Source organism: Salvelinus alpinus, chromosome 4 (genome assembly GCF_045679555.1).
Source record: "Salvelinus alpinus chromosome 4, SLU_Salpinus.1, whole genome shotgun sequence".
NCBI lineage: Eukaryota > Metazoa > Chordata > Actinopteri > Salmoniformes > Salmonidae > Salvelinus > Salvelinus alpinus.
The window spans coordinates 98,039,811-98,067,527 of NC_092089.1; the positions used below are offsets into that span (position 1 = coordinate 98,039,811).

The following is a 27,717-nucleotide window of genomic DNA, read 5'->3' on the forward strand; positions in this document are numbered from 1 at the left end:
AGGTCAGAGAGGAGGAGACAGAATCGTGGTAGACAGGAGAGGAGGAGACAGAATCGTGGTAGACAGGAGAGGAGGAGACAGAAGAGTGGTACACAGGAGAGGAGGAGACAGAAGAGTGGAAGGTCAGAGAGGAGAGGAGGAGACAGAAGAGTGGTAGACAGGAGAGGAGGCGACAGAAGAGTGGAAGGTCAGAGAGGAGAAGACAGAAGAGTGGAAGGTCAGAGAGGAGAAGACAGAATCGTGGTAGACAGGAGAGGAGGAGACAGAAGAGTGGTAGACAGGAGAGGAGGAGACAGAAGAGTGGAAGGTCGGAGAGGAGAAGACAGAAGAGTGGAAGGTCAGAGAGGAGGAGACAGAAGAGTGGTAGACAGGAGAGGAGGAGACAGAATCGTGGTAGACAGGAGAGGAGGAGACAGAAGAGTGGTAGACAGGAGAGGAGGAGACAGAAGAGTGGAAGGTCAGAGAGGAGAAGACAGAAGAGTGGTAGACAGGAGAGGAGGAGACAGAAGAGTGGAAGGTCGGAGAGGAGAAGACAGAAGAGTGGAAGGTCAGAGAGGAGGAGACAGAAGAGTGGTAGACAGGAGAGGAGGAGACAGAATCGTGGTAGACAGGAGAGGAGAAGACAGAAGAGTGGAAGGTCGGAGAGGAGAAGACAGAAGAGTGGAAGGTCAGAGAGGAGAGGAGGAGACAGAAGAGTGGTAGACAGGAGAGGAGGAGACAGAAGAGTGGAAGGTCAGAGAGAAGACAGAAGAGTGGAAGGTCAGAGAGGAGAGGAGAAGACAGAAGAGTGGAAGGTCAGAGAGGAGAGGAGAAGACAGAAGAGTGGAAGGTCGGAGAGGAGAAGACAGAAGAGTGGTAGACAGGAGAGGAGAAGACAGAAGAGTGGAAGGTCAGAGAGGAGAGGAGAAGACAGAAGAGTGGAAGGTCAGAGAGGAGAAGACAGAAGAGTGGAAGGTCAGAGAGGAGAAGACAGAAGAGTGGAAGGTCGGAGAGGAGAGGAGAAGACAGAAGAGTGGAAGGTCGGAGAGGAGAGGAGAAGACAGAAGAGTGGAAGGTCAGAGAGGAGAAGACAGAAGAGTGGAAGGTCAGAGAGGAGAAGACAGAAGAGTGGAAGGTCAGAGAGGAGAGGAGAAGACAGAAGAGTGGAAGGTCGGAGAAGAGAAGACAGAAGAGTGGTAGACAGGAGAGGAGAAGACAGAAGAGTGGAAGGTCAGAGAAGACAGAAGAGTGGAAGGTCAGAGAGGAGAGGCGAAGACAGAAGAGTGGTAGACAGGAGAGGAGAAGACAGAAGAGTGGAAGGTCAGAGAGGAGAAGACAGAAGAGTGGAAGGTCAGAGAGGAGAAGACAGAAGAGTGGAAGGTCGGAGAGGAGAAGACAGAAGAGTGGTAGACAGGAGAGGAGAAGACAGAAGAGTGGAAGGTCAGAGAGGAGATGAGAAGACAGAAGAGCGGAAGGTCAGATAGGAGAAGACAGAAGATTGGAAGGTCAGAGAGGAGAAGACAGAAGAGTGGAAGGTCGGAGAGGAGAAGACAGAAGAGTGGAAGGTCAGAGAGGAGAGGAGAAGACAGAAGAGTGGAAGGTCAGAGAGGAGAGGAGAAGACAGAAGAGCGGAAGGTCAGATAGGAGAAGACAGAAGAGTGGAAGGTCAGAGAGGAGGAGACAGAAGAGTGGAAGGTCGGAGAGCAGAAGACAGAAGAGTGGAAGGTCAGAGAGGAGAGGAGAAGACAGACGAGTGGAAGGTCAGAGATGAGAAGACAGAAGAGTTGAAGGTCGGGGAGGAGAAGACAGAAGAGTGGAAGGTCAGAGAGGAGAGGAGAAGACAGAAGAGTGGTAGACAGGAGAGGAGGAGACAGAAGAGTGGAAGGTCAGAGAGGAGAAGACAGAAGAGTGGAAGGTCGGAGAGGAGAGAAGACAGAAGAGTGGAAGGGTAAAAATAGAAAAGAGAGTGGCAGATAGGAAATGAGGAAATAGAAGAGGGCCCTGGGCAAAAGTAGTGCACTTTATAGGGATTTGGGCCAGACTCAGCAGGGAGAGTAGGATTAGCTCTATTCGCCTCAGTACACTGCAATTCAGAAGGCAGGAGGCCTGACATTTAGGTATGAATCAAAGAAGAGAGATTTCAGAGGAATCAAAGTACTGCCTCAGCACTGAGCACTGAGCCAGTATCAACCTCTATTACAAGATACCAATGCATAGGGTCCTGAGAGGGGAGGTATCACAACGTTGATCATATCTAACAGTATGGTATTCCCACTATACGATAGATGGATAGATGGAATAAAGAGGACTAACCTCCGTGAAATGGAGAGGAAAAATGCCAACTTTGTCTCCCAGCTTTCCTTCAATCCAGTTTTCATCTGCTCGTCTGATGACCGTGAGGACGTCTCCCTGGAATGCAGGATTAGAGTGAGGGAGAGAGGGAGAGAGAGAGAGAGAGAGAGAGAGAGAGAGGGAGAGGGAGAGAGAGAGGGAGAGAGGGAGAGGGAGAGAGAGAGAGAGAGACTGGGTGAGTAAGAGGCAGCACATGTAACGTGTTTAGAATAGAGAGAGTGCTACGCCTGCAGAAGGAACCACTCAGAGGAGCTCCCCACTCAATCCCTCCTCCCTTTAACACAATCTGGCATCCACTATGTCTGTAGGCCTCTCCTGTCCCTCTCTACGTACAGCCCCTCTCTCTCCCTCTCCTGTTCCCCTCTACGTACAGCCCCTTTCTCTCTCTCTTGTTCCCCTCTACGTACAGCCCCTCTCTCTCTCGCTCTATCCTGTTCCCCTCTACGTAAAGTCTCTCTCTCTCTCTCTCTCCCTCTCCGAACAGCGCCTCTCTCAATTTAATTCAATTCAAGGGGCTTTATTGGCATGGGAAATACAGTTGAAGTCAGAAGTTTACATACACTTAGGTTGGAGTCAATAAAACTCGTTTTTCAACCACTCCACAAATGTATTTTTAACAAACTATAGTTTTGGCAAGTTGGTTAGGGCATCAACTTTGTGCATGACACAAGTCAATTTTCCAACAATTGTTTACAGACAGATTATTTCACTTTTAATTCACTGTATCACAATTCCAGTGGGTAAGAAGTTTACATACACTAAGTTTACTTGTGCCTTGAAACAGCTTGGAAAATTCCAGAAAATGATGTCATGGCTTTAGAAGTTTCTGATAGGCTAATTGACATAATTTGAGTCAATTGGAGGTGTACCTGTGGATGTATTTCAAGGCCTACCCTCAAACTCAGTGTCTCTTTCCTTGACATCATGGGAAAATCTAAAGAAATCAGCCAAGACTACAAAAATTGTAGACCTCCACAAGTCTGGTTCATCCTTGGGAGCAATTTCCAAATGCCTGAAGGTACCACGCTCATCTGTACAAACAATAGTACGCAAGTATAAACACCATGGGACCACACAGCTGTCATACCGCTCAGGAAGAAGACACGTTCTGTCTACTAAAGATGAACGTACTTTGGTGCGAAAACTGCAAATCAATCCCAGAACAACAGCAAAGGACCTTGTGAAGATGCTGGAGGAAACAGGTACAAAAGTATCTATATCCACAGTAAAACGAGTCCTATATCGACATAACCTGAATGGCCGCTCAGCAAGGAAGAAGCCACTGCTCCAAAACCGCCATCAAAAAGCCAGACTACGGTTTGCAAAAGCACGGGGGTGGCAGCATCATGTTGTGGGGGTGCTTTACTGCAGGAGGGACTGGTGCACTTCACAAAATAGATGGCATCATGAGGCAGGAAAATTATGTGGATATATTGAAGCAACATCTCAAGACATCAGTCAGGAAGTTAAACTGCAGTCAGAAAGTTAAATCACAAAATCGGTCTTCCAAATGGACAATGACCCCAAGCATACTTCCAAAGTTGTGGCAAAATGGCTTAAGGACAACAAAGTCAAGGTATTGGAGTGGCCATCACAAAGCCCTGACCTCAATCCTATAGAAAATGTGGGGCAGAACTGAAAAAGCGTGTGCGAGCAAGGAGGCCTACAAACCTGACTCACTTACACCAGCTCTGTCAGGAGGAATGGGCCAAAATTCACCCAACGTATTGTGGGAAGCTTGTGGAAGGCTACCCAAAACGTTTGACCCAAGTTAAACAATTTGAAGGCAATCCTACCAAATACTAATTGAGTGTACGTAAACTTCTGACCCACTGGGAATGTGATGAAAGAATTAAAAGCTGAAATAAATAATTCTCTCTACTATTATTCTGACATTTCACATTCTTAAAATAAAGTGGTGATCCTAACTGACCTAAGACAGGGAATTTTTACTAGGATTAAATGTCAGGAATTGTGAAAAACTGAGTTTAAATATATTTGGCTAAGGTGTATGTAAACTTCCGACTTCAACTGTATGTGTTAACATTGCCAAAGCAAGTGAAATAGATAAACAAATGTGAAATAAACAATTAGAAAAGTTATCAGTAAATATTACGCTCACACAAGTTCCAAAAGAATGAAGATATTTTAAATGTCATATTATGTCTATATACAGTGTCGTAATGATGTACAAAAGGGAAAATAAATAAACATAAATATGGGTTGTATTTACAATGGTGTTTGTTCTTCACTGCTTGCCGTTTACTTGTGGCAACAGGTCACAAATCGTGCTGCTGTGATGACACACTGTGGTATTTCACCCAGTAGATATGGGAGTTGATCAAAATAGGATTTGTTTTCAAAATTCTTTGTAACCATCTGCTTTCCAAAGAAGCATTGCTAGAATGTGTTCCTTAATGCAGAGTGTGAATGAGAGCGTACTAAGACCCTTATATAAGTCCTTCCTCTCTAATCCTCCCTCCTTCACAGTAAGAAACACTGCATCAGAGGTCTCTGGGAGCCAGAAAGAAAGAAAGAAAGAGAGAGAGCGAGAGGGAGAAAGATAGAGACATAAAGAGCTAGTGGGTTTATACGTTTCTATTGTTTCTCTCAGAGCCTTTAAAAGAAGTGCAGAAAGAAAATTTGAGATCTGAAATAAGTAATTTTGAAGTAGAAGTGTTGATGTATGTTATTTCATGAATCTACTAACTACAGGCTTATGATGGGTACAGAACACCAGGGTATGGTGGGTTTATACACAATGATCTGTTAACTAATAATCAACTGGTCAAATCAAAGAAATCCCCCCACACCTAATTTAAATAAGAACGACACACTCTCTGAGAAAGAAAGTAAAGTATTCACATGCTTGAGACTACTCTGTCAGGACAGGCCTCTCAATGTGGTGACCCACAGGGTGTGCATGGCCAGTACGAACACATCTGACTAAATGAATCACGGTCTGGATGATTAGTTCCCTTTAAAAAGCAGGTGTAGTCCTATATTTCTTTTTAGCTTTATTTAACAAGGGGAAACCACTTGAGACCAGGGACTCATTTACAAGGGGCCCCTGGGAACAATACATCTACATGATCAGCCTCAATACAACACTATACATTTACAATTACACATGGCAACAAATCAAATTCAAAAGCGACAGACAAAATTACACATCAAAACAAGTGCAGTTCTCCTATACAACATTTCTCCTCAAAGTCCGCAACTGACCCCTCCAGACCAGAGTTACACCTCAAACTGACCCCTCCAGACCAGAGTTACACCTCAAACTGACCCTTCCAGACCAGAGTTACACCTCAAACTGACCCTTCCAGACCAGAGTTACACCTCAAACTGACCCTTCCAGACCAGAGTTACACCTCAAACTGACCCCTCCAGACCAGAGAGTTACAACTCAAACTGACCCCTCCAGACCAGAGTTACACCTCAAACTGACCCCTCCAGACCAAAGTTACACCTCAAACTGACCCTTCCAGACCAGAGTTACACCTCAAACTGACCCTTCCAGACCAGAGTTACACCTCAAACTGACCCTTCCAGACCAGAGAGTTACACCTCAAACTGACCCCTCCAGACCAGAGTTACACCTCAAACTGACCCTTCCAGACCAGAGAGTTACACCTCAAACTGACCCCTCCAGACCAGAGAGTTACACCTCAAAATGACCCCTCCAGACCAGAGAGTTACACCTCAAACTGACCCTTCCAGACCAGAGAGTTACACCTCAAACTGACCCCTCCAGACCAGAGAGTTAGACCTCAAACTGACCCCTCCAGACCAGAGAGTTACACCTCAAACTGACCCTTCCAGACCAGAGTTACACCTCAAACTGACCCTTCCAGACCAGAGAGTTACACCTCAAACTGACCCTTCCAGACCAGAGTTACACCTCAAACTGACCCCTCCAGACCAGAGAGTTACACCTCAAACTGACCCTTCCAGACCAAAGTTACACCTCAAATTGACCCTTCCAGACCAAAGTTACACCTCAAATTGACCCTTCCAGACCAGAGAGTTACACCTCAAACTGACCCCTCCAGACCAGAGAGTTACACCTCAAACTGACCCCTCCAGACCAGAGAGTTACACCTCAAACTGACCCCTCCAGACCAGAGTTACACCTCAAACTGACCCTTCCAGACCAGAGAGTTACACCTCAAACTGACCCCTCCAGACCAGAGAGTTACACCTCAAACTGACCCCTCCAGACCAGAGAGTTACACCTCAAACTGACCCCTCCAGACCAGAAAGTTACACCTCAAACTGACCCCTCCAGACCAGAGTTACACCTCAAACTGACCCTTCCAGACCAGAGTTACACCTCAAACTGACCCTTCCAGACCAGAGTTACACCTCAAACTGACCCTTCCAGACCAGAGTTACACCTCAAACTGACCCCTCCAGACCAGAGAGTTACACCTCAAACTGACCCCTCCAGACCAGAGTTACACCTCAAACTGACCCCTCCAGACCAGAGAGTTACACCTCAAACTGACCCTTCCAGACCAGAGTTACACCTCAAACTGACCCTTCCAGACCAGAGTTACACCTCAAACTGACCCTTCCAGACCAGAGAGTTACACCTCAAACTGACCCCTCCAGACCAGAGTTACACCTCAAACTGACCCTTCCAGACCAGAGAGTTACACCTCAAACTGACCCCTCCAGACCAGAGAGTTACACCTCAAACTGACCCCTCCAGACCAGAGAGTTACACCTCAAACTGACCCTTCCAGACCAGAGAGTTACACCTCAAACTGACCCCTCCAGACCAGAGAGTTAGACCTCAAACTGACCCCTCCAGACCAGAGAGTTACACCTCAAACTGACCCTTCCAGACCAGAGTTACACCTCAAACTGACCCTTCCAGACCAGAGAGTTACACCTCAAACTGACCCCTCCAGACCAGAGTTACACCTCAAACTGACCCCTCCAGACCAAAGTTACACCTCAAACTGACCCTTCCAGACCAGAGTTACACCTCAAACTGACCCTTCCAGACCAGAGTTACACCTCAAACTGACCCTTCCAGACCAGAGAGTTACACCTCAAACTGACCCCTCCAGACCAGAGTTACACCTCAAACTGACCCTTCCAGACCAGAGAGTTACACCTCAAACTGACCCCTCCAGACCAGAGAGTTACACCTCAAAATGACCCCTCCAGACCAGAGAGTTACACCTCAAACTGACCCTTCCAGACCAGAGAGTTACACCTCAAACTGACCCCTCCAGACCAGAGAGTTAGACCTCAAACTGACCCCTCCAGACCAGAGAGTTACACCTCAAACTGACCCTTCCAGACCAGAGTTACACCTCAAACTGACCCTTCCAGACCAGAGAGTTACACCTCAAACTGACCCTTCCAGACCAGAGTTACACCTCAAACTGACCCCTCCAGACCAGAGAGTTACACCTCAAACTGACCCTTCCAGACCAAAGTTACACCTCAAATTGACCCTTCCAGACCAAAGTTACACCTCAAATTGACCCTTCCAGACCAGAGAGTTACACCTCAAACTGACCCCTCCAGACCAGAGAGTTACACCTCAAACTGACCCCTCCAGACCAGAGAGTTACACCTCAAACTGACCCCTCCAGACCAGAGTTACACCTCAAACTGACCCTTCCAGACCAGAGAGTTACACCTCAAACTGACCCCTCCAGACCAGAGAGTTACACCTCAAACTGACCCCTCCAGACCAGAGAGTTACACCTCAAACTGACCCCTCCAGACCAGAAAGTTACACCTCAAACTGACCCCTCCAGACCAGAGTTACACCTCAAACTGACCCTTCCAGACCAGAGTTACACCTCAAACTGACCCTTCCAGACCAGAGTTACACCTCAAACTGACCCTTCCAGACCAGAGTTACACCTCAAACTGACCCCTCCAGACCAGAGAGTTACACCTCAAACTGACCCCTCCAGACCAGAGTTACACCTCAAACTGACCCCTCCAGACCAGAGAGTTACACCTCAAACTGACCCTTCCAGACCAGAGTTACACCTCAAACTGACCCTTCCAGACCAGAGTTACACCTCAAACTGACCCTTCCAGACCAGAGAGTTACACCTCAAACTGACCCCTCCAGACCAGAGTTACACCTCAAACTGACCCTTCCAGACCAGAGAGTTACACCTCAAACTGACCCCTCCAGACCAGAGAGTTACACCTCAAACTGACCCCTCCAGACCAGAGAGTTACACCTCAAACTGACCCTTCCAGACCAGAGAGTTACACCTCAAACTGACCCCTCCAGACCAGAGAGTTAGACCTCAAACTGACCCCTCCAGACCAGAGAGTTACACCTCAAACTGACCCTTCCAGACCAGAGTTACACCTCAAACTGACCCTTCCAGACCAGAGAGTTACACCTCAAACTGACCCCTCCAGACCAGAGAGTTACACCTCAAACTGACCCTTCCAGACCAGAGAGTTACACCTCAAACTGACCCTTCCAGACCAAAGTTACACCTCAAATTGACCCTTCCAGACCAGAGAGTTACACCTCAAACTGACCCCTCCAGACCAGAGAGTTACACCTCAAACTGACCCCTCCAGACCAGAGAGTTACACCTCAAACTGACCCCTCCAGACCAGAGTTACACCTCAAACTGACCCTTCCAGACCAGAGAGTTACACCTCAAACTGACCCCTCCAGACCAGAGAGTTACACCTCAAACTGACCCCTCCAGACCAGAGAGTTACACCTCAAACTGACCCCTCCAGACCAGAAAGTTACACCTCAAACTGACCCTTCCAGACCAGAGAGTTACACCTCAAACTGACCCTTCCAGACCAGAGAGTTACACCTCAAACTGACCCTTCCAGACCAGAGTTACACCTCAAACTGACCCTTCCAGACCAGAGAGTTACACCTCAAACTGACCCCTCCAGACCAGAGTTACACCTCAAACTGACCCTTCCTGACCAGAGAGTTACACCTCAAACTGACCCCTCAAGACCAGAGAGTTACACCTCAAACTGACCCCTCCAGACCAGAGAGTTACACCTCAAACTGACCCCTCCAGACCAGAGTTACACCTCAAACTGACCCTTCCAGACCAGAGTTACACCTCAAACTGACCCCTCCAGACCAGAGAGTTACACCTCAAACTGACCCCTCCAGACCAGAGTTACACCTCAAACTGACCCCTCCAGACCAGAGAGTTACACCTCAAACTGACCCCTCCAGACCAGAGAGTTACACCTCAAACTGACCCCTCCAGACCAGAGAGTTACACCTCAAACTGACCCTTCCTGTCACGTTCCTGACCTTATTTTCCTTTGTTTAGCTTTGTTTAGTTGGTCAGGACGTGAGCTGGGTGGGCAGTCTATGTTATTTGTTTCTTGTTTAGGTTCATTGTTAATTAGCCTTATATGGTTCTCAATCAGGGGCAGGTGTTTTACGTTTCCTCTGATTGAGAACCATATTAAGGTAGGCTGTTCACACCGTTTGTTTGTGGGTGATTGTCTTCCGTGTCAGTGTATGTACCACACGGGACTGTTTCGTTTGTTTAGTCTGTTCCTGTTCGTGCGTTCTTCGTGTTTTGTAAGTTCTCATGTTCAGGTCGGTCTACGTCGTTTTGTTATTTTGTAATTTATCAAGTGTGCTTCGTGTTCGTCTTGTTTAAATAAATTCATCATCTATTCCACACAAGCTGCGTTTTGGTCCGATCCCTGCTCCTCCTCAGACGAGGAGGAGAACAATCGTTACAGAATCACCCACCAACCAAGGACCAAGCAGCGTGGGAGAAAGCAGCGGCAGAAATCCCAGGACTCCTGGACATGGGAGGAGATTTTGAACGGAGAAGGACCCTGGGCACAGGCTGGGGAATATCGCCGCCCCAAAGCTGAGCTGGAGGAAGCGAAAGCTGAGCGGCGGCGATATGAGGAGGCAGCACGGCAGCGCGACAGGTACGAGAGGCAGCCCCAGAATTTTTGGGAGTGTGGCTAAGCCAGGTAACAGACCTGAGCGCACTCCTCGTGCTTATCATAAGCAACGCGTTACTGGTCAGGCACCGTGTTATGCAGTTAAGCGCACGGTGTCGCCAGTGCGTGCCCATAGCCCGGTGCGCTATAGGGCAGCCCCCCGAAAGTGTCATGTGAGTGTGGGCATCCAGCCGGGGCGTATTGTGCCTGCTCAGCGCGTCTGGTCTCCGGTACGCAGTTTCGGTCCAGGGTATCCTGCGCCGGCTCTGCGTGCTGTGTCTCCGGCATGCTGGGAGGGTGCAGTGCGTTCTATGCCTACGCTCCGCTCGTACCGGGCAAATGTGGGAGTGGAGCCTAAGGGAGAGGTGCACGTAGTAGGCACTAGATCTCCAGTGCTCATCCACAGCCCGGTTCAACCTGTGCCTGCACTCTGGAGGGTCCGGGCTGGAGTAGTATTCCAGCCTGGGGGAGTGGTGCCAAGGCTGCGCACCAGAGCTCCAGTGCTCCCCCACAGCCCGGTCCTTCAGGTGCCTCCTCTTAACATCAAGCCTCCTGTAGGTCTCTCCAGCCTGGTGGGTCCTGTGGCAGCCCCACGCACCAGGCTGTCTCTCCGTCTCCTCCCTACAGGTGTGCCCGTCTGCCCAGTGCCGCCTGTACTGCCCATCTGCCCAGTGCCGCCTGCACTGCCCGTCTGCCCAGAGCCGCCTGCACTGCCCGTCTGCCCAGAGCCGCCTGCACTGCCCGTCTGCCCAGAGCCGCCTGTGCTATCCGTCTGCCCAGCGTCGTCTGAACCGCCCGTCTGTCCCGAGCCGCCAGAACCGCCCGCCAGACAGGAGCCGCCAGAGCCGTCCGCCAGACAGGAGCCGCCAGAGCCGTCCGCCAGACAGGAGCAGCCAGAGCCGTCCGCCAGACAGGAGCAGCCAGAGCCGTCCGCCAGACAGGAGCAGCCAGAGCCGTCCGCCAGACAGGAGCAGCCAGAGCCGTCCGCCAGACAGGAGCAGCGAGAGCCGTCCGCCAGACAGGAGCAGCCAGAGCCGTCCGCCAGCCATGACCAGCCAGAGCCGTCAGCCAGCCATGACCAGCCAGAGCCGTCAGCCAGCCATGACCAGCCAGAACCGTCAGCCAGCCATGACAAGCCAGAGCCATCCCTTAATCCAGGTGGATTAATTTGGAGGGTGGCCATTGGGAGGAGGCTACGGAAGCGGGGATTGACTATGGTGAGGTGGGGAAAACGTCCAGAGCCAGAGCCGCCACCGTGGACAGATGCCCACCCAGGCCCTCCCCTATAGGTTCAGTTTTGCGGCTGGAGTCCGCATCTTGGGGGGGGTACTGTCACGTTCCTGACCTTATTTTCCTTTGTTTAGCTTTGTTTAGTTGGTCAGGACGTGAGCTGGGTGGGCAGTCTATGTTATTTGTTTCTTGTTTAGGTTCATTGTTAATTAGCCTGATATGGTTCTCAATCAGGGGCAGGTGTTTTACGTTTCCTCTGATTGAGAACCATATTAAGGTAGGCTGTTCACACCGTTTGTTTGTGGGTGTTTGTCTTCCGTGTCTGTGTATGTACCACACGGGACTGTTTCGTTTGTCTAGTCTGTTCCTGTTCGTGCGTTCTTCGTGTTTTGTAAGTTCTCATGTTCAGGTCGGTCTATGTCGTTTTGTTATTTTGTAATTTATCAAGTGTGCTTCGTGTTCGTCTTGTTTAAATAAATTCATCATGTATTCCACACAAGCTGCATTTTGGTCCGATCCCTGCTCCTCCTCAGACGAGGAGGAGAACAATCGTTACACTTCCAGACCAGAGAGTTACACCTCAAACTAACCCTTCCAGACCAGAGAGTTACACCTCAAACTGACCCTTCCAGACCAGAGAGTTACACCTCAAACTGACCCTTCCAGACCAGAGAGTTACACCTCAAACTGACCCCTCCAGACCAGAGAGTTACACCTCAAACTGACCCCTCCAGACCAGAGAGTTACACCTCAAACTGACCCCTCCAGACCAGAGAGTTACACCTCAAACTGACCCTTCCAGACCAGAGAGTTACACCTCAAACTGACCCCTCCAGGCCAGAGAGTTACGCCTTAAAGTGGCCTGCAGGTCAATCCATACGCTAGGTGCACAATAACTAAACACGATCTTCCCAGACTCTGTGGAAACCCGATAAACCTCTAGATCAGGGTTCTCCAACAGGTAGATCGTGAGCTACTAGTAGCTTGCAGCCCAACTATGAGCAGCTCCCCAAACAATTCAGAAAGTACATGCATTTCTTTCATTTGCGCCATCTTTAACTGTCATAAACATACTGTAAAGTACTGGCTACTATCCAGTCAACGTTCCTCTTTAACTGTCATAAACATACTGTAAAGTACTGGCTTCTATCCAGTCAAAGGTCCTCTTTAACTGTCATAAACATACTGTAAAGTACTGGCTACTATCCAGTCAACGTTCCTCTTTAACTGTCATAAACATACTGTAAAGTACTGGCTTCTATCCAGTCAAAGGTCCTCTTTAACTGTCATAAACATACTGTAAAGTACTGCCTACTATCCAGTCAAAGCCACAATGACATCCCACCCACTGGTTTAAAAAGCCAAACCTAACACAATATCTGCCTAATCATTTTAACATTGTCTCTGTCTGTCTTTGGTGCGCCCGTTTGTCTATCCCTCCGTATGTAGCCAGTTAGCGATGCTAGTAGGCTAATGATAACCGTCTTGTTGGTATACATAAAGACGTTCCCCAATAATCTTCTCAATTAAATGTTAACTGCAATGTAGGCTTTCCTGATAGAAAGATTTCATGATTATTTGTATGAATTGGGTGGCGATTGTTTTGCAAACTCTGCCATGGCATGTGCTGAAGTAGTGGGCCTAACAGAAACATCGCTTGACCAAAACATTCCTCTCTTCCTAAATGCACATTTAAAGGGCAATTACACACAAAAAATCTCAAATGTGTTTTTTTCCAAACCTCAAAATGGACTCATCCATTTCCGTTGTTTCTCTGGGAATAATTGTAATATTGAGTTAAAAACTGAAGGAAAAAAATACCCGGAACAATAAAACAGAAAACAGAAATCAGGAAAATAAGAAAGATAATTTTATGGGACCTTAGGGTTGTTAACCATTATTTTACTTTTTTTCTTTTTTTTAATTATTTTTACATTTGACAGAAAAGACAGTGCACTACTTTCTCTTGTACACGAAGGACCCGGGGAAGAATTGCAGGGTAGAGGAGAAGAGAAGAATGGGCCTATTTGATATCTCTATAAAACAATTATCAGAAACAGTAGCTCGCGTCATGCTAGAAGAGGTCGGAGACCCCGGCTCTAGAACCAACCAGTCTTGAGAGTCTGATGGTGTCTGGGTTTCCAATAAAGAAGTGAGGAGGTATGGGAGTTCCTGGAGAACTGCTTTCTATAAACAAATAGCAGCCAATGTTGGGCCCTTCTGGTAGTCAGAGACTCCCAGCCAACAGAACTATATAAAAGGCAATGATGTGTACAAAAATTGTCTCCAGTGATAAAACACAAGGCTGAGTGATAGACTGAATCTAAAGGTTTTAAACCAGAGGCTATTGCATCCATGTAGATTAAATCACTATAGTCAAGTACTGGGAGGAGCGATGCTTGATCTCATACGTATATACTGTACTCTATACCATCTACTGCATCTTGCCATCTTGATGTAATGTATCACTAGCTACTTTAAACAATGCCACTTTATATAATGTTTTCATACCCTACATTACTTATCTCATATGTATATACTGTACTCTATACCATCTACTGCATCTTGCCTATGCCGTTTGGCATCACTAATTCATATATTTTTATGTACATATTCGTATTCATTCCTTTACACTTGTGTGTATAAGGTAGTTGTTGTGAAATTGTTAGGTTATATTACTTGTTAGATATTACTGCATGGTCGGAACTAGAAGCACAAGCATTTCGCTACACTCGCATTAACATCTGCTAACCATGTGTATGTGACAAATAACATCTGCTAACCATGTGTATGTGACCATTAACATCTGCTAACCATGTGTATGTGACCATTAACATCTGCTAACCATGTGTATGTGACAATTAACATCTGATAACCATGTGTATGTGACCATTAACATCTGATAACCATGTGTATGTGACCATTAACATCTGCTAACCATGTGTATGTGACCATTAACATCTGATAACCATGTGTATGTGACCATTAACATCTGCTAACCATGTGTATGTGACCATTAACATCTGCTAACCATGTGTATGTGACCATTAACATCTGCTAACCATGTGTATGTGACCATTAACATCTGCTAACCATGTGTATGTGACCATTAACATCTGCTAACCATGTGTATGTGACCATTAACATCTGCTAACCATGTGTATGTGACCATTAACATCTGCTAACCATGTGTATGTGACCATTAACATATGCTAACCATGTGTATGTGACCATTAACATATGCTAACCATGTGTATGTGACCATTAACATCTGCTAACCATGTGTATGTGACCATTAACATCTGCTAACCATGTGTATGTGACCATTAACATCTGCTAACCATGTGTATGTGACCATTAACATCTGCTAACCATGTGTATGTGACCATTAACATCTGCTAACCATGTGTATGTGACCATTAACATCTGCTAACCATGTGTATGTGACCATTAACATCTGCTAACCATGTGTATGTGACCATTAACATCTGCTAACCATGTGTATGTGACCATTAACATCTGCTAACCATGTGTATGTGCCCATTAACATCTGCTAACCATGTGTATGTGCCCATTAACATCTGCTAACCATGTGTATGTGCCCATTAACATCTGCTAACCATGTGTATGTGCCCATTAACATCTGCTAACCATGTGTATGTGCCCATTAACATCTGCTAACCATGTGTATGTGCCCATTAACATCTGCATGTGCCCATTAACATCTGCTAACCATGTGTATGTGACCATTAACATCTGCTAACCATGTGTATGTGACCATTAACATCTGCTAACCATGTGTATGTGACAAATAACATCTGCTAACCATGTGTATGTGACCATTAACATCTGCTAACCATGTGTATGTGACCATTAACATCTGCTAACCATGTGTATGTGACAATTAACATCTGATAACCATGTGTATGTGACCATTAACATCTGCTAACCATGTGTATGTGACCATTAACATCTGCTAACCATGTGTATGTGACCATTAACATCTGCTAACCATGTGTATGTGACCATTAACATCTGCTAACCATGTGTATGTGACCATTAACATCTGCTAACCATGTGTATGTGACCATTAACATCTGCTAACCATGTGTATGTGACCATTAACATATGCTAACCATGTGTATGTGACCATTAACATCTGCTAACCATGTGTATGTGACCATTAACATCTGCTAACCATGTGTATGTGACCATTAACATCTGCTAACCATGTGTATGTGACCATTAACATCTGCTAACCATGTGTATGTGACCATTAACATCTGCTAACCATGTGTATGTGACCATTAACATCTGCTAACCATGTGTATGTGCCCATTAACATCTGCTAACCATGTGTATGTGCCCATTAACATCTGCTAACCATGTGTATGTGCCCATTAACATCTGCTAACCATGTGTATGTGCCCATTAACATCTGCTAACCATGTGTATGTGCCCATTAACATCTGCTAACCATGTGTATGTGCCCATTAACATCTGCATGTGCCCATTAACATCTGCTAACCATGTGTATGTGACCATTAACATCTGCTAACCATGTGTATGTGACCATTAACATCTGCTAACCATGTGTATGTGACAAATAACATCTGCTAACCATGTGTATGTGACCATTAACATCTGCTAACCATGTGTATGTGACCATTAACATCTGCTAACCATGTGTATGTGACAATTAACATCTGATAACCATGTGTATGTGACCATTAACATCTGCTAACCATGTGTATGTGACCATTAACATCTGCTAACCATGTGTATGTGACCATTAACATCTGCTAACCATGTGTATGTGACCATTAACATCTGCTAACCATGTGTATGTGACCATTAACATCTGCTAACCATGTGTATGTGACCATTAACATCTGCTAACCATGTGTATGTGACCATTAACATATGCTAACCATGTGTATGTGACCATTAACATCTGCTAACCATGTGTATGTGACCATTAACATCTGCTAACCATGTGTATGTGACCATTAACATCTGCTAACCATGTGTATGTGACCATTAACATCTGCTAACCATGTGTATGTGACCATTAACATCTGCTAACCATGTGTATGTGACCATTAACATCTGCTAACCATGTGTATGTGACCATTAACATCTGCTAACCATGTGTATGTGACCATTAACATCTGCTAACCATGTGTATGTGACCATTAACATCTGCTAACCATGTGTATGTGACCATTAACATCTGCTAACCGTGTGTATGTGACCATTAACATCTGCTAACCGTGTGTATGTGACCATTAACATCTGCTAACCGTGTGTATGTGACCATTAACATCTGCTAACCGTGTGTATGTGACCATTAACATCTGCTAACCGTGTGTATGTGACCATTAACATCTGCTAACCGTGTGTATGTGACCATTAACATCTGCTAACCGTGTGTATGTGACCATTAACATCTGCTAACCGTGTGTATGTGACCATTAACATCTGCTAACCGTGTGTATGTGACCATTAACATCTGCTAACCGTGTGTATGTGACCATTAACATCTGCTAACCATGTGTATGTGACCATTAACATCTGCTAACCATGTGTATGTGACCATTAACATCTGCTAACCATGTGTATGTGACCATTAACATCTGCTAACCATGTGTATGTGACCATTAACATCTGCTAACCATGTGTATGTGACCATTAACATCTGCTAACCATGTGTATGTGACCATTAACATCTGCTAACCATGTGTATGTGACCATTAACATCTGCTAACCATGTGTATGTGACCATTAACATCTGCTAACCATGTGTATGTGACCATTAACATCTGCTAACCATGTGTATGTGACAAAAGTAAGGCAGGATTTATTTCTATAGAGGAAACCGATCTTAATTCATTCGTTTTTCAACGTGTGTTTTAAAAGACAGTTTTATCATCAATCCAAATACTTATAATTTTTATTTGACCTTTATTTAATTAGGCAAGTCAGTTAAGAACAAATTGTTATTTTCAATGACGGCCTAGGAACAGTGGGTTAACTGCCTTGCAGAAAGACATATTTTTACCTTGTCAGCTTGGGGATTCGATCTTGCAACCTTTCGGTTACAAGTCCAATGCTCTAACCACTAGGCTATCTGCCGCCCCAATACACACATGGTTAGCAGATGTTATTGCGAGTGTAGCGAAATGCTTGTCCTTCTAGTTCCGACAGCGCAACAATATCTATCAAGTAATCTAACAATTCCACAACAACTACCTAATACACACAAATATAAGTAAAGGGATGGAAAAATAATATATACAGTTGAAGTCAGAAGTTTACATACACCATAGCCAAATACATTTAAACTCAGTTTTTCACAATTCCTGACACTTAATCCAAGTAAAAATTCCCTGTTTTAGGTCAGTTAGGATCACCACTTTATTTTAAGAATGTGAAATGTCAGAACAATAGTAGAGAGAATGATTTATTTCAGCTTTTATTTCTTTTATCACATTCCCAGTGGGTCAGAAGTTTACATACACTCAATTAGTATTTGGTAGCATTGCCTTTAAATTGTGTAACTTGGGTCAAACGTTTCAGGTAGCCTTCCACAAGCTTCCCACAATACGTCGGGTGAATTTTGGCCCATTCCTCCTGACAGAGCTCATGTAACTGGGTCAGGTTTGTAGGCCTCCTTACTCGCACACGCTTTTTCAGTTCCGCCCACACAAATGATGTCAATTAGTCTATCAGAAGCTTCTAAAGCCATGACATCATTTTCTGGAATTTTCCAAGCTGTTTCTAGGCACAGTCAACTTAGTGTATGTAAACTTCTGACCCACTGGAATTGTGATTAAGTGAAATAATCTGTCTGTAAACAATTGTTGGAAAAATTACTTGTCATGCACAAATTAGATGTCCTAACCGACTTAACAAACTATAGTTTTGGCAACAAGAAAGACTCCTGTAGTGGAGTGGTTGGTTGAAAAATTAGTTTTAATGACTCCAACCTAAGTGTATGTAAACTTCTGACTTCAACTGTACATATACATATATGGATGAGCAATGACCGAGTGGCATAGGCAAGATGCAATAGATGGTATAAAATACGGTATATTTATAATTTGAGGAGACCTGGAGAACAACATCAACTTGGCTGGAGTAACAGCCTGTGGGTCTCCAGGGGTAACAGCCTGTGGGTCTCCAGGGGTAACAGCCTGTGGGTCTCCAGGGGTAACAGCCTGTGGGTCTCCAGGGGTAACAGCCTGTGGGTCTCCAGGGGTAACAGCCTGTGGGTCTCCAGGGGTAACAGCCTGTGGGTCTCCAGGGGTAACAGCCTGTGGGTCTCCAGGGGTAACAGCCTGTGGGTCTCCAGGAGTAACAGCCTGTGGGTCTCCAGGAGTAACAGTCTGTGGGTCTCCAGGAGTAACAGCCTGTGGGTCTCCAGGAGTAACAGTCTGTGGGTCTCCAGGGGTAACAGCCTGTGGGTCTCCAGGGGTAACAGCCTGTGGGTCTCCAGGGGTAACAGCCTGTGGGTCTCCAGTCTCCAGGAGTAACAGCCTGTGGGTCTCCAGGAGTTACAGCCTGTGGGTCTCCAGTCTCCAGGAGTAACAGCCTGTGGGTCTCCAGGAGTAACAGCCTGTGGGTCTCCAGGGGTAACAGCCTGTGGGTCTCCAGGGGTAACAGCCTGTGGGTCTCCAGTCTCCAGGAGTAACAGCCTGTGGGTCTCCAGGAGTAACAGCCTGTGGGTCTCCAGGAGTAACAGCCTGTGGGTCTCCAGGGGTAACAGCCTGTGGGTCTCCAGGGGTAACAGCCTGTGGGTCTCCAGGAGTAACAGCCTGTGGGTCTCCAGGAGTAACAGCCTGTGGGTCTCCAGGAGTAACAGCCTGTGGGTCTCCAGGGGTAACAGCCTGTGGGTCTCCAGGGGTAACAGCCTGTGGGTCTCCAGGGGTAACAGCCTGTGGGTCTCCAGGGGTAACAGCCTGCGGGTCTCCAGGGGTAACAGCCTGTGGGTCTCCAGGGGTAACAGCCTGCGGGTCTCCAGGGGTAACAGCCTGCGGGTCTCCAGGAGTAACAGCCTGCGGGTCTCCAGGGGTAACAGCCTGTGGGTCTCCAGGGGTAACAGCCTGCGGGTCTCCAGGGGTAACAGCCTGCGGGTCTCCAGGAGTAACAGCCTGCGGGTCTCCAGGGGTAACAGCCTGCGGGTCTCCAGGAGTAACAGCCTGCGGGTCTCCAGGGGTAACAGCCTGCGGGTCTCCAGTGGTAACAGCCTGTGGGTCTCCAGGGGTAACAGCCTGCGGGTCTCCAGTGGTAACAGCCTGCGGGTCTCCAGTGGTAACAGCCTGCGGGTCTCCAGGAGTAACAGCCTGCGGGTCTCCAGGGGTAACAGCCTGCGGGTCTCCAGTGGTAACAGCCTGTGGGTCTCCAGGGGTAACAGCCTGTGGGTCTCCAGGGGTAACAGCCTGTGGGTCTCCAGGAGTAACAGCCTGTGGGTCTCCAGGGGTAACAGCCTGTGGGTCTCCAGGAGTAACAGCCTGTGGGTCTCCAGGAGTAACAGCCTGTGGGTCTCCAGGGGTAACAGCCTGTGGGTCTCCAGGGGTAACAGCCTGTGGGTCTCCAGGAGTAACAGCCTGTGGGTCTCCAGGAGTAACAGCCTGTGGGTCTCCAGGGGTAACAGCCTGTGGGTCTCCAGGGGTAACAGCATGTGGGTCTCCAGGGGTAACAGCCTGTGGGTCTCCAGGAGTAACAGCCTGTGGGTCTCCAGGGGTAACAGCCTGTGGGTCTCCAGGAGTAACAGCCTGTGGGTCTCCGGGGGTAACAGCCTGTGGGTCTCCGGGGGTAACAGCCTGTGGGTCTCCAGTCTCCAGGAGTAACAGCCTGTGGGTCTCCAGGAGTAACAGCCTGTGGGTCTCCAGGAGTAACAGCCTGTGGGTCTCCAGTCTCCAGGGGTAACAGCCTGTGGGTCTCCAGTCTCCAGGAGTAACAGCCTGTGGGTCTCCAGTCTCCAGGAGTAACAGCCTGCGGGTCTCCAGGAGTAACAGCCTGTGGGTCTCCAGGAGTAACAGCCTGTGGGTCTCCAGTCTCCAGGGGTAACAGCCTGTGGGTCTCCAGGGGTAACAGCCTGTGGGTCTCCAGTCTCCAGGGGTAACAGCCTGTGGGTCTCCAGTCTCCAGGGGTAACAGCCTGTGGGTCTCCAGGAGTAACAGCCTGTGGGTCTCCAGGAGTAACAGCCTGTGGGTCTCCAGGGGTAACAGCCTGTGGGTCTCCAGGGGTAACAGCCTGTGGGTCTCCAGGAGTAACAGCCTGTGGGTCTCCAGGGGTAACAGCCTGTGGGTCTCCAGGGGTAACAGCCTGTGGGTCTCCAGGGGTAACAGCCTGTGGGTCTCCAGGGGTAACAGCCTGTGGGTCTCCAGGAGTAACAGCCTGCGGGTCTCCAGGGGTAACAGCCTGTGGGTCTCCAGGGGTAACAGCCTGTGGGTCTCCAGGAGTAACAGCCTGTGGGTCTCCAGGGGTAACAGCCTGTGGGTCTCCAGGGGTAACAGCCTGTGGGTCTCCAGGGGTAACAGCCTGTGGGTCTCCAGGGGTAACAGCCTGTGGGTCTCCAGGGGTAACAGCCTGTGGGTCTCCAGGGGTAACAGCCTGTGGGTCTCCAGGGGTAACAGCCTGCGGGTCTCCAGGGGTAACAGCCTGTGGGTCTCCAGATGTAACAGCCTGTGGGTCTCCAGGAGTAACAGCCTGTGGGTCTCCAGGGGTAACAGCCTGTGGGTCTCCAGGAGTAACAGCCTGTGGGTCTCCAGGGGTAACAGCCTGTGGGTCTCCAGGGGTAACAGCCTGTGGGTCTCCAGGAGTAACAGCCTGTGGGTCTCCAGGAGTAACAGCCTGTGGGTCTCCAGTCTCCAGGAGTAACAGCCTGTGGGTCTCCAGGGGTAACAGCCTGTGGGTCTCCAGGAGTAACAGCCTGTGGGTCTCCAGGGGTAACAGCCTGTGGGTCTCCAGGGGTAACAGCCTGTGGGTCTCCAGTCTCCAGGGGTAACAGCCTGTGGGTCTCCAGGGGTAACAGCCTGTGGGTCTCCAGGAGTAACAGCCTGTGGGTCTCCAGGAGTAACAGCCTGTGGGTCTCCAGTCTCCAGGGGTAACAGCCTGTGGGTCTCCAGGGGTAACAGCCTGTGGGTCTCCAGGAGTAACAGCCTGTGGGTCTCCAGGGGTAACAGCCTGTGGGTCTCCAGGAGTAACAGCCTGTGGGTCTCCAGGAGTAACAGCCTGTGGGTCTCCAGGGGTAACAGCCTGTGGGTCTCCAGTCTCCAGGGGTAACAGTCTGTGGGTCTCCAGGAGTAACAGCCTGTGGGTCTCCAGGAGTAACAGCCTGTGGGTCTCCAGGGGTAACAGCCTGTGGGTCTCCAGTCTCCAGGGGTAACAGCCTGTGGGTCTCCAGGAGTAACAGCCTGTGGGTCTCCAGGAGTAACAGCCTGTGGGTCTCCAGGGGTAACAGCCTGTGGGTCTCCAGGGGTAACAGCCTGTGGGTCTCCAGGAGTAACAGCCTGTGGGTCTCCAGTAGTAACAGCCTGTGGGTCTCCAGGGGTAACAGCCTGTGGGTCTCCAGTCTCCAGGGGTAACAGCCTGTGGGTCTCCAGGAGTAACAGCCTGTGGGTCTCCAGGGGTAACAGCCTGTGGGTCTCCAGGGGTAACAGCCTGTGGGTCTCCAGTCTCCAGGGGTAACAGCCTGTGGGTCTCCAGGGGTAACAGCCTGTGGGTCTCCAGGAGTAACAGCCTGTGGGTCTCCAGGAGTAACAGCCTGTGGGTCTCCAGGAGTAACAGCCTGTGGGTCTCCAGGGGTAACAGCCTGTGGGTCTCCAGTCTCCAGGGGTAACAGCCTGTGGGTCTCCAGTGGTAACAGCCTGTGGGTCTCCAGGAGTAACAGCCTGTGGGTCTCCAGGAGTTACAGCCTGTGGGTCTCCAGTCTCCAGGGGTAACAGCCTGTGGGTCTCCAGGGGTAACAGCCTGTGGGTCTCCAGGGGTAACAGCCTGTGGGTCTCCAGGAGTAACAGCCTGTGGGTCTCCAGGAGTAACAGCCTGTGGGTCTCCAGGGGTAACAGCCTGTGGGTCTCCAGGGGTAACAGCCTGTGGGTCTCCAGTAGTAACAGCCTGTGGGTCTCCAGGGGTAACAGCCTGTGGGTCTCCAGTCTCCAGGGGTAACAGCCTGTGGGTCTCCAGTCTCCAGGGGTAACAGCCTGTGGGTCTCCAGGGGTAACAGCCTGTGGGTCTCCAGTCTCCAGGGGTAACAGCCTGTGGGTCTCCAGTCTCCAGGGGTAACAGCCTGAGGGTCTCCAGGGGTAACAGCCTGTGGGTCTCCAGTCTCCAGGAGTAACAGCCTGTGGGTCTCCAGGGGTAACAGCCTGTGGGTCTCCAGGGGTAACAGCCTGTGGGTCTCCAGGGGTAACAGCCTGTGGGTCTCCAGTCTCCAGGGGTAACAGCCTGTGGGTCTCCAGGGGTAACAGCCTGTGGGTCTCCAGGGGTAACAGCCTGTGGGTCTCCAGTAGTAACAGCCTGTGGGTCTCCAGGGGTAACAGCCTGTGGGTCTCCAGTAGTAACAGCCTGTGGGTCTCCAGTCTCCAGGGGTAACAGCCTGTGGGTCTCCAGGGGTAACAGCCTGTGGGTCTCCAGGGGTAACAGCCTGTGGGTCTCCAGGGGTAACAGCCTGTGGGTCTCCAGGGGTAACAGCCTGTGGGTCTCCAGGAGTAACAGCCTGTGGGTCTCCAGGGGTAACAGCCTGTGGGTCTCCAGGGGTAACAGCCTGTGGGTCTCCAGGGGTAACAGCCTGTGGGTCTCCAGGGGTAACAGCCTGTGGGTCTCCAGGGGTAACAGCATGTGGGTCTCCAGTAGTAACAGCCTGTGGGTCTCCGGGGGTAACAGCCTGTGGGTCTCCAGGGGTAACAGCCTGTGGGTCTCCAGGGGTAACAGCCTGTGGGTCTCCAGGAGTAACAGCCTGTGGGTCTCCGGGGGTAACAGCCTGTGGGTCTCCAGGAGTAACAGCCTGTGGGTCTCCAGTCTCCAGGGGTAACAGCCTGTGGGTCTCCAGGGGTAACAGCCTGTGGGTCTCCAGGGGTAACAGCCTGTGGGTCTCCAGGAGTAACAGCCTGTGGGTCTCCGGGGGTAACAGCCTGTGGGTCTCCAGGGGTAACAGCCTGTGGGTCTCCAGGAGTAACAGCCTGTGGGTCTCCGGGGGTAACAGCCTGTGGGTCTCCAGGGGTAACAGCCTGTGGGTCTCCAGGGGTAACAGCCTGTGGGTCTCCAGGGGTAACAGCCTGTGGGTCTCCAGGGGTAACAGCCTGTGGGTCTCCAGGGGTAACAGCCTGTGGGTCTCCAGGAGTAACAGCCTGTGGGTCTCCGGGAGTAACAGCCTGTGGGTCTCCGGGAGTAACAGCCTGTGGGTCTCCGGGGGTAACAGCCTGTGGGTCTCCAGGGGTAACAGCCTGTGGGTCTCCAGGGGTAACAGCCTGTGGGTCTCCAGGAGTAACAGCCTGTGGGTCTCCGGGGGTAACAGCCTGTGGGTCTCCAGGGGTAACAGCCTGTGGGTCTCCAGGGGTAACAGCCTGTGGGTCTCCAGGAGTAACAGCCTGTGGGTCTCCAGGAGTAACAGCCTGTGGGTCTCCAGGGGTAACAGCCTGTGGGTCTCCAGGGGTAACAGCCTGTGGGTCTCCAGGGGTAACAGCCTGTGGGTCTCCAGGGGTAACAGCCTGTGGGTCTCCAATACATCAAAGTAATTCAAGCCTGGCCCTGTAGTAGTATATACAGTTAAAGAGAAAAGAGAGACGTACCTTGTGGAAGGTGAGACAGTCCTTGCAGTCATCCAGATTCACGTCCATCTCTTTGGAGTCAAAGTCGTACAGGGCTTTGCAGAGGGCTAAAGGCTGAGACTGGAATTGTGGCTGGGTCTGGGTCTGGGTCTGTGTCTGGGTCTGGGATTGGGACCGTTTTTGGGATTGACACTGTGGTGGAGTCTGATGCTGCTGGTCAATAATCTGTATCATGTTGGCAGCGACCAGCCCACTACTGCTGTTCGTGTCTCCATAATACCAGTTCTCATCCACCTTCTGTCTCAGAATGATGATGTCACCAGACGCCATGTCAATCACTCCTGGGACGTTCTCTCTGTGGTCGTACAAGGCTCTGGCAATGAACTGGACACAGGATGGGAAAATAGAGTTTGTTACTGTACGTTTGCCAGGAGGTATATGCAGAACAGGTCTATTTTGTTCTTAGCTAGAGGACAGCTGAATGTATTCTTTCTGGAAGGGTGTGAATCTGGGACACTGAGGTGTTTGAACTCACTGGTTAATAATCGATGACATTCATTGAGATTCATTGATCTATTAACTACAGAGGAATAAAGAAAACCAGCAGTGCTGTGTGTGACCATCGAGGACTGTAATGTAACTGAATAGTCCTGACGTTCTGTAGAGTCTTATTGGACATTTTTAATGACAGAATTATTCATAAAAGTAGTCAAATAAAAACAAATTGTGTGTTTGAACAGTTTGGGGCGAGAAGCCCCTAACTTTGTTTCCATGCCGTGCTTCTTCTACTTTCCCATGATGTCAGATGTAAACGGTGTCTCGTTGCCAAGTGTAACACAGGACTCTGAGTCTCTGACCTCGATCTACTCTGCCTCCCAAATGGCACCCTATTCCCTATATAGTGCACTACTACCGCATAGGGCTCTGGTCAACAGTAGGTAAGGAGTCTTGAAAGGCTCCTGCTCCTATGAGCCAATCTCCTGTTTTCGCAGCTTGACGTACACCCTCCTGGACAGGACGCTAGACTTGCACAGGGTCCAAAGGGTAGTGTACAATACAGGGAGCCATTTGTGCCTCAGCCTAGTCTGACAAACTGGGACCGGGAGTCAGGAAGTGTATTCACAGAGAGTCTCAGAACAGCAGTTCTGATCTCCAACGAAGCCAGCGGAGTCCACAACAAAGTGGTGAAAGAAGAAGCGTTTCAACAGTCATGATACCGATCAGTAAACTTAGCTTGACTGTTATTTCTATTGAACTGCTCAGATAGGAGCCTCTTACTATAATGTCATGCAATACATTGTACTATTTTGCAGTGCTACATTTGTCATTGAATGCAGTGTATTGAACGCAGTGTATTGAACGCAGTGTATTGAACGCAGTGTATTGAACGCAGTGTATTTCACATTGGGGGGGGGGGTGAAATCAAGCCAGATAATATATCAAATTAATGAATAATATATGTGAATCTGATACAGATATTTGGACCCTTTACAACATAAATCAAAATGCACTGTAAAAATCACTGTAGGAGCACTACTGTATACCAGCATGGATCAAATCCCTGTAGGAGCACTACTGTATACCAGCATGGATCAAATCCCTGTAGGAGCACTACTGTATACCAGCATGGATCAAATCCCTGTAGGAGCACTATTTTACACTTTAAAATGTATGTCAAACAAAAACCAGTGATTACAAAGTTAAACAAACCATACAACTTTTTGCACACTTAAACACATTTTACCAAAACACATTTAGTTGAAGATCAGTCCAAATGTAAAGTTTAGTAACAGAATACCGGTTGGTGCTGTCATTCTGCACTAGTCATAGAGTGATGAGTTTCACATAACTTCAAAGGACAGTGGATCCATAATAACACAGCCCCTATAGGCTATTCACCTCATTCTTTCCATGCTGCCTCTCTCTGTGCTGCTGATCAGACTGTGGGTTCTGTTGTTGTTGTTTCTGATGCTGCTGCTGGGCCTCCCTGCCCCTGGCAGAGGATACCATATATCGGGCAGGCGGTTTGTTCCTGTCCCGTCCTGGCCCCATGGACCCCTGGTTGAGCCCCTTCAAGAGCCGAACCAGGAGGTTAGGGGGCAGCTCCTCCGCCGACCTGGCCTGGACCAGGGTATGACACTCTGGGCAGCGGAGCTCAATCTTGGCCCCGGGCCTGGAGGTCTCCTGTTGATGCAGGCTGGGCTTCCAGGAGGTATCCTGGCAAGGCAGGACCTTGGCTGAAACATCCAGCCGCTCTAAACACAGCGGGCACTCCAATAAGTCCAACACAGCCAGCTCCTCCATCTTAGAATGGGTGCAGGGTTCTGCTTCGGTGTGGCTATGTGTTCTCATTCATCAGACTGATTACAGCATTCTGGAAAGGAGGATAAGGAAATCATAAGTTATATAAAGATTTTCCTTTAAAAAGATCTCCCGTGTATACAATTCTATACTACGTAATGTATTGTTATTACATTAAATACAGGCTAGTGATCATATTTTACATTTGTAAACATCGCATCGAATACGGTTGCTTCTTCTCTTGAGCTGAGCAGCTCGCGCACAAGTGTCATGTCACCTGCGGTTAGACCTACTGTTCAGGTAACCGGAAGTGCAATACCAAGCGACATACCTGTCTACTCAATCGAAAAGCACATCAACATACAATCGCTGTCATGAATAACGTACCGTGCTTGTTAAAATTACTGACAGTATATGGTAGTTTCCAATAAACGTATGAAAATAAATTGCAAAAAAATTGGTTACACGCTGGAACTGTCTCTAGCGCTTCGGCTGACGCAGTAGAAAGACACACAATTGACAAATATCCTTGTCGACTTACAGACACGCGTTTCAATGCAATGTTTTAAATTCAAACCACACATTTGTCCACAATATCAATACATTGCCTACCTCTTTTGTCGAAAACACTCTTCTAAAGGCAAGTATGCTAACAAACATTCCCACGTCCAAACTGAACACGTTTTGCAACTGCACTTGCCAGACACTCGTATCGGTTTACATGTCTCATTCCTTAACCCTTGACTGGTAGGTGGCGGTGATTTCACCACTAAATCATTATATGTGGTTGTACACAATCAAAACTGGAAAGGTACGTAGTCAGCCCATAACCAAACCATCACCACACAGTAGGCTATATCGTCAATCGCCAAACTGTAAAATACAGACAAGTCACATACATGATCTTTCTTTAGTTTATTAAAAGGGTAATAGTTATTTTTCTTATGTAATATTTTGAAGTAGGCCTGCCCATATACGGGCTGTGACAATGTGATTGGTGAGGATTTAACTGAATATAAAATGTGTACTACTGTGAAAATATAATGAAGATTGTATCTGTACAATAGAAATTGATGCTGGCAGAAAGCAGTAGGCCTATCAGCAGGCTAATGATTTAAAAAGTGTCATG

The 27,717-nt window shown here is 48.5% G+C and overlaps 1 protein-coding gene across 1 annotated transcript in view; it reads right to left on the reverse strand.

Moving 5' to 3' along the window:
* LOC139574758 (E3 ubiquitin-protein ligase SH3RF2-like) overlaps nucleotides 1-27,367 on the reverse strand; it is a 51,171-nt gene extending 23,804 nt beyond the window's left edge. Inside the window, exons 1-4 of the mRNA XM_071399626.1 lie at nucleotides 27,201-27,367; nucleotides 26,187-26,661; nucleotides 24,309-24,671; nucleotides 2,293-2,388 (exon numbers count right to left, since the gene is read on the reverse strand). Of these exons, the coding sequence (XP_071255727.1) occupies nucleotides 2,293-2,388; nucleotides 24,309-24,671; nucleotides 26,187-26,639 (912 nt within the window). The 5' untranslated portion in view covers nucleotides 26,640-26,661; nucleotides 27,201-27,367. The remainder of the gene's footprint in view (nucleotides 1-2,292; nucleotides 2,389-24,308; nucleotides 24,672-26,186; nucleotides 26,662-27,200) is intronic.
* Between the last annotated feature and the right edge of the window lie 350 nt (nucleotides 27,368-27,717).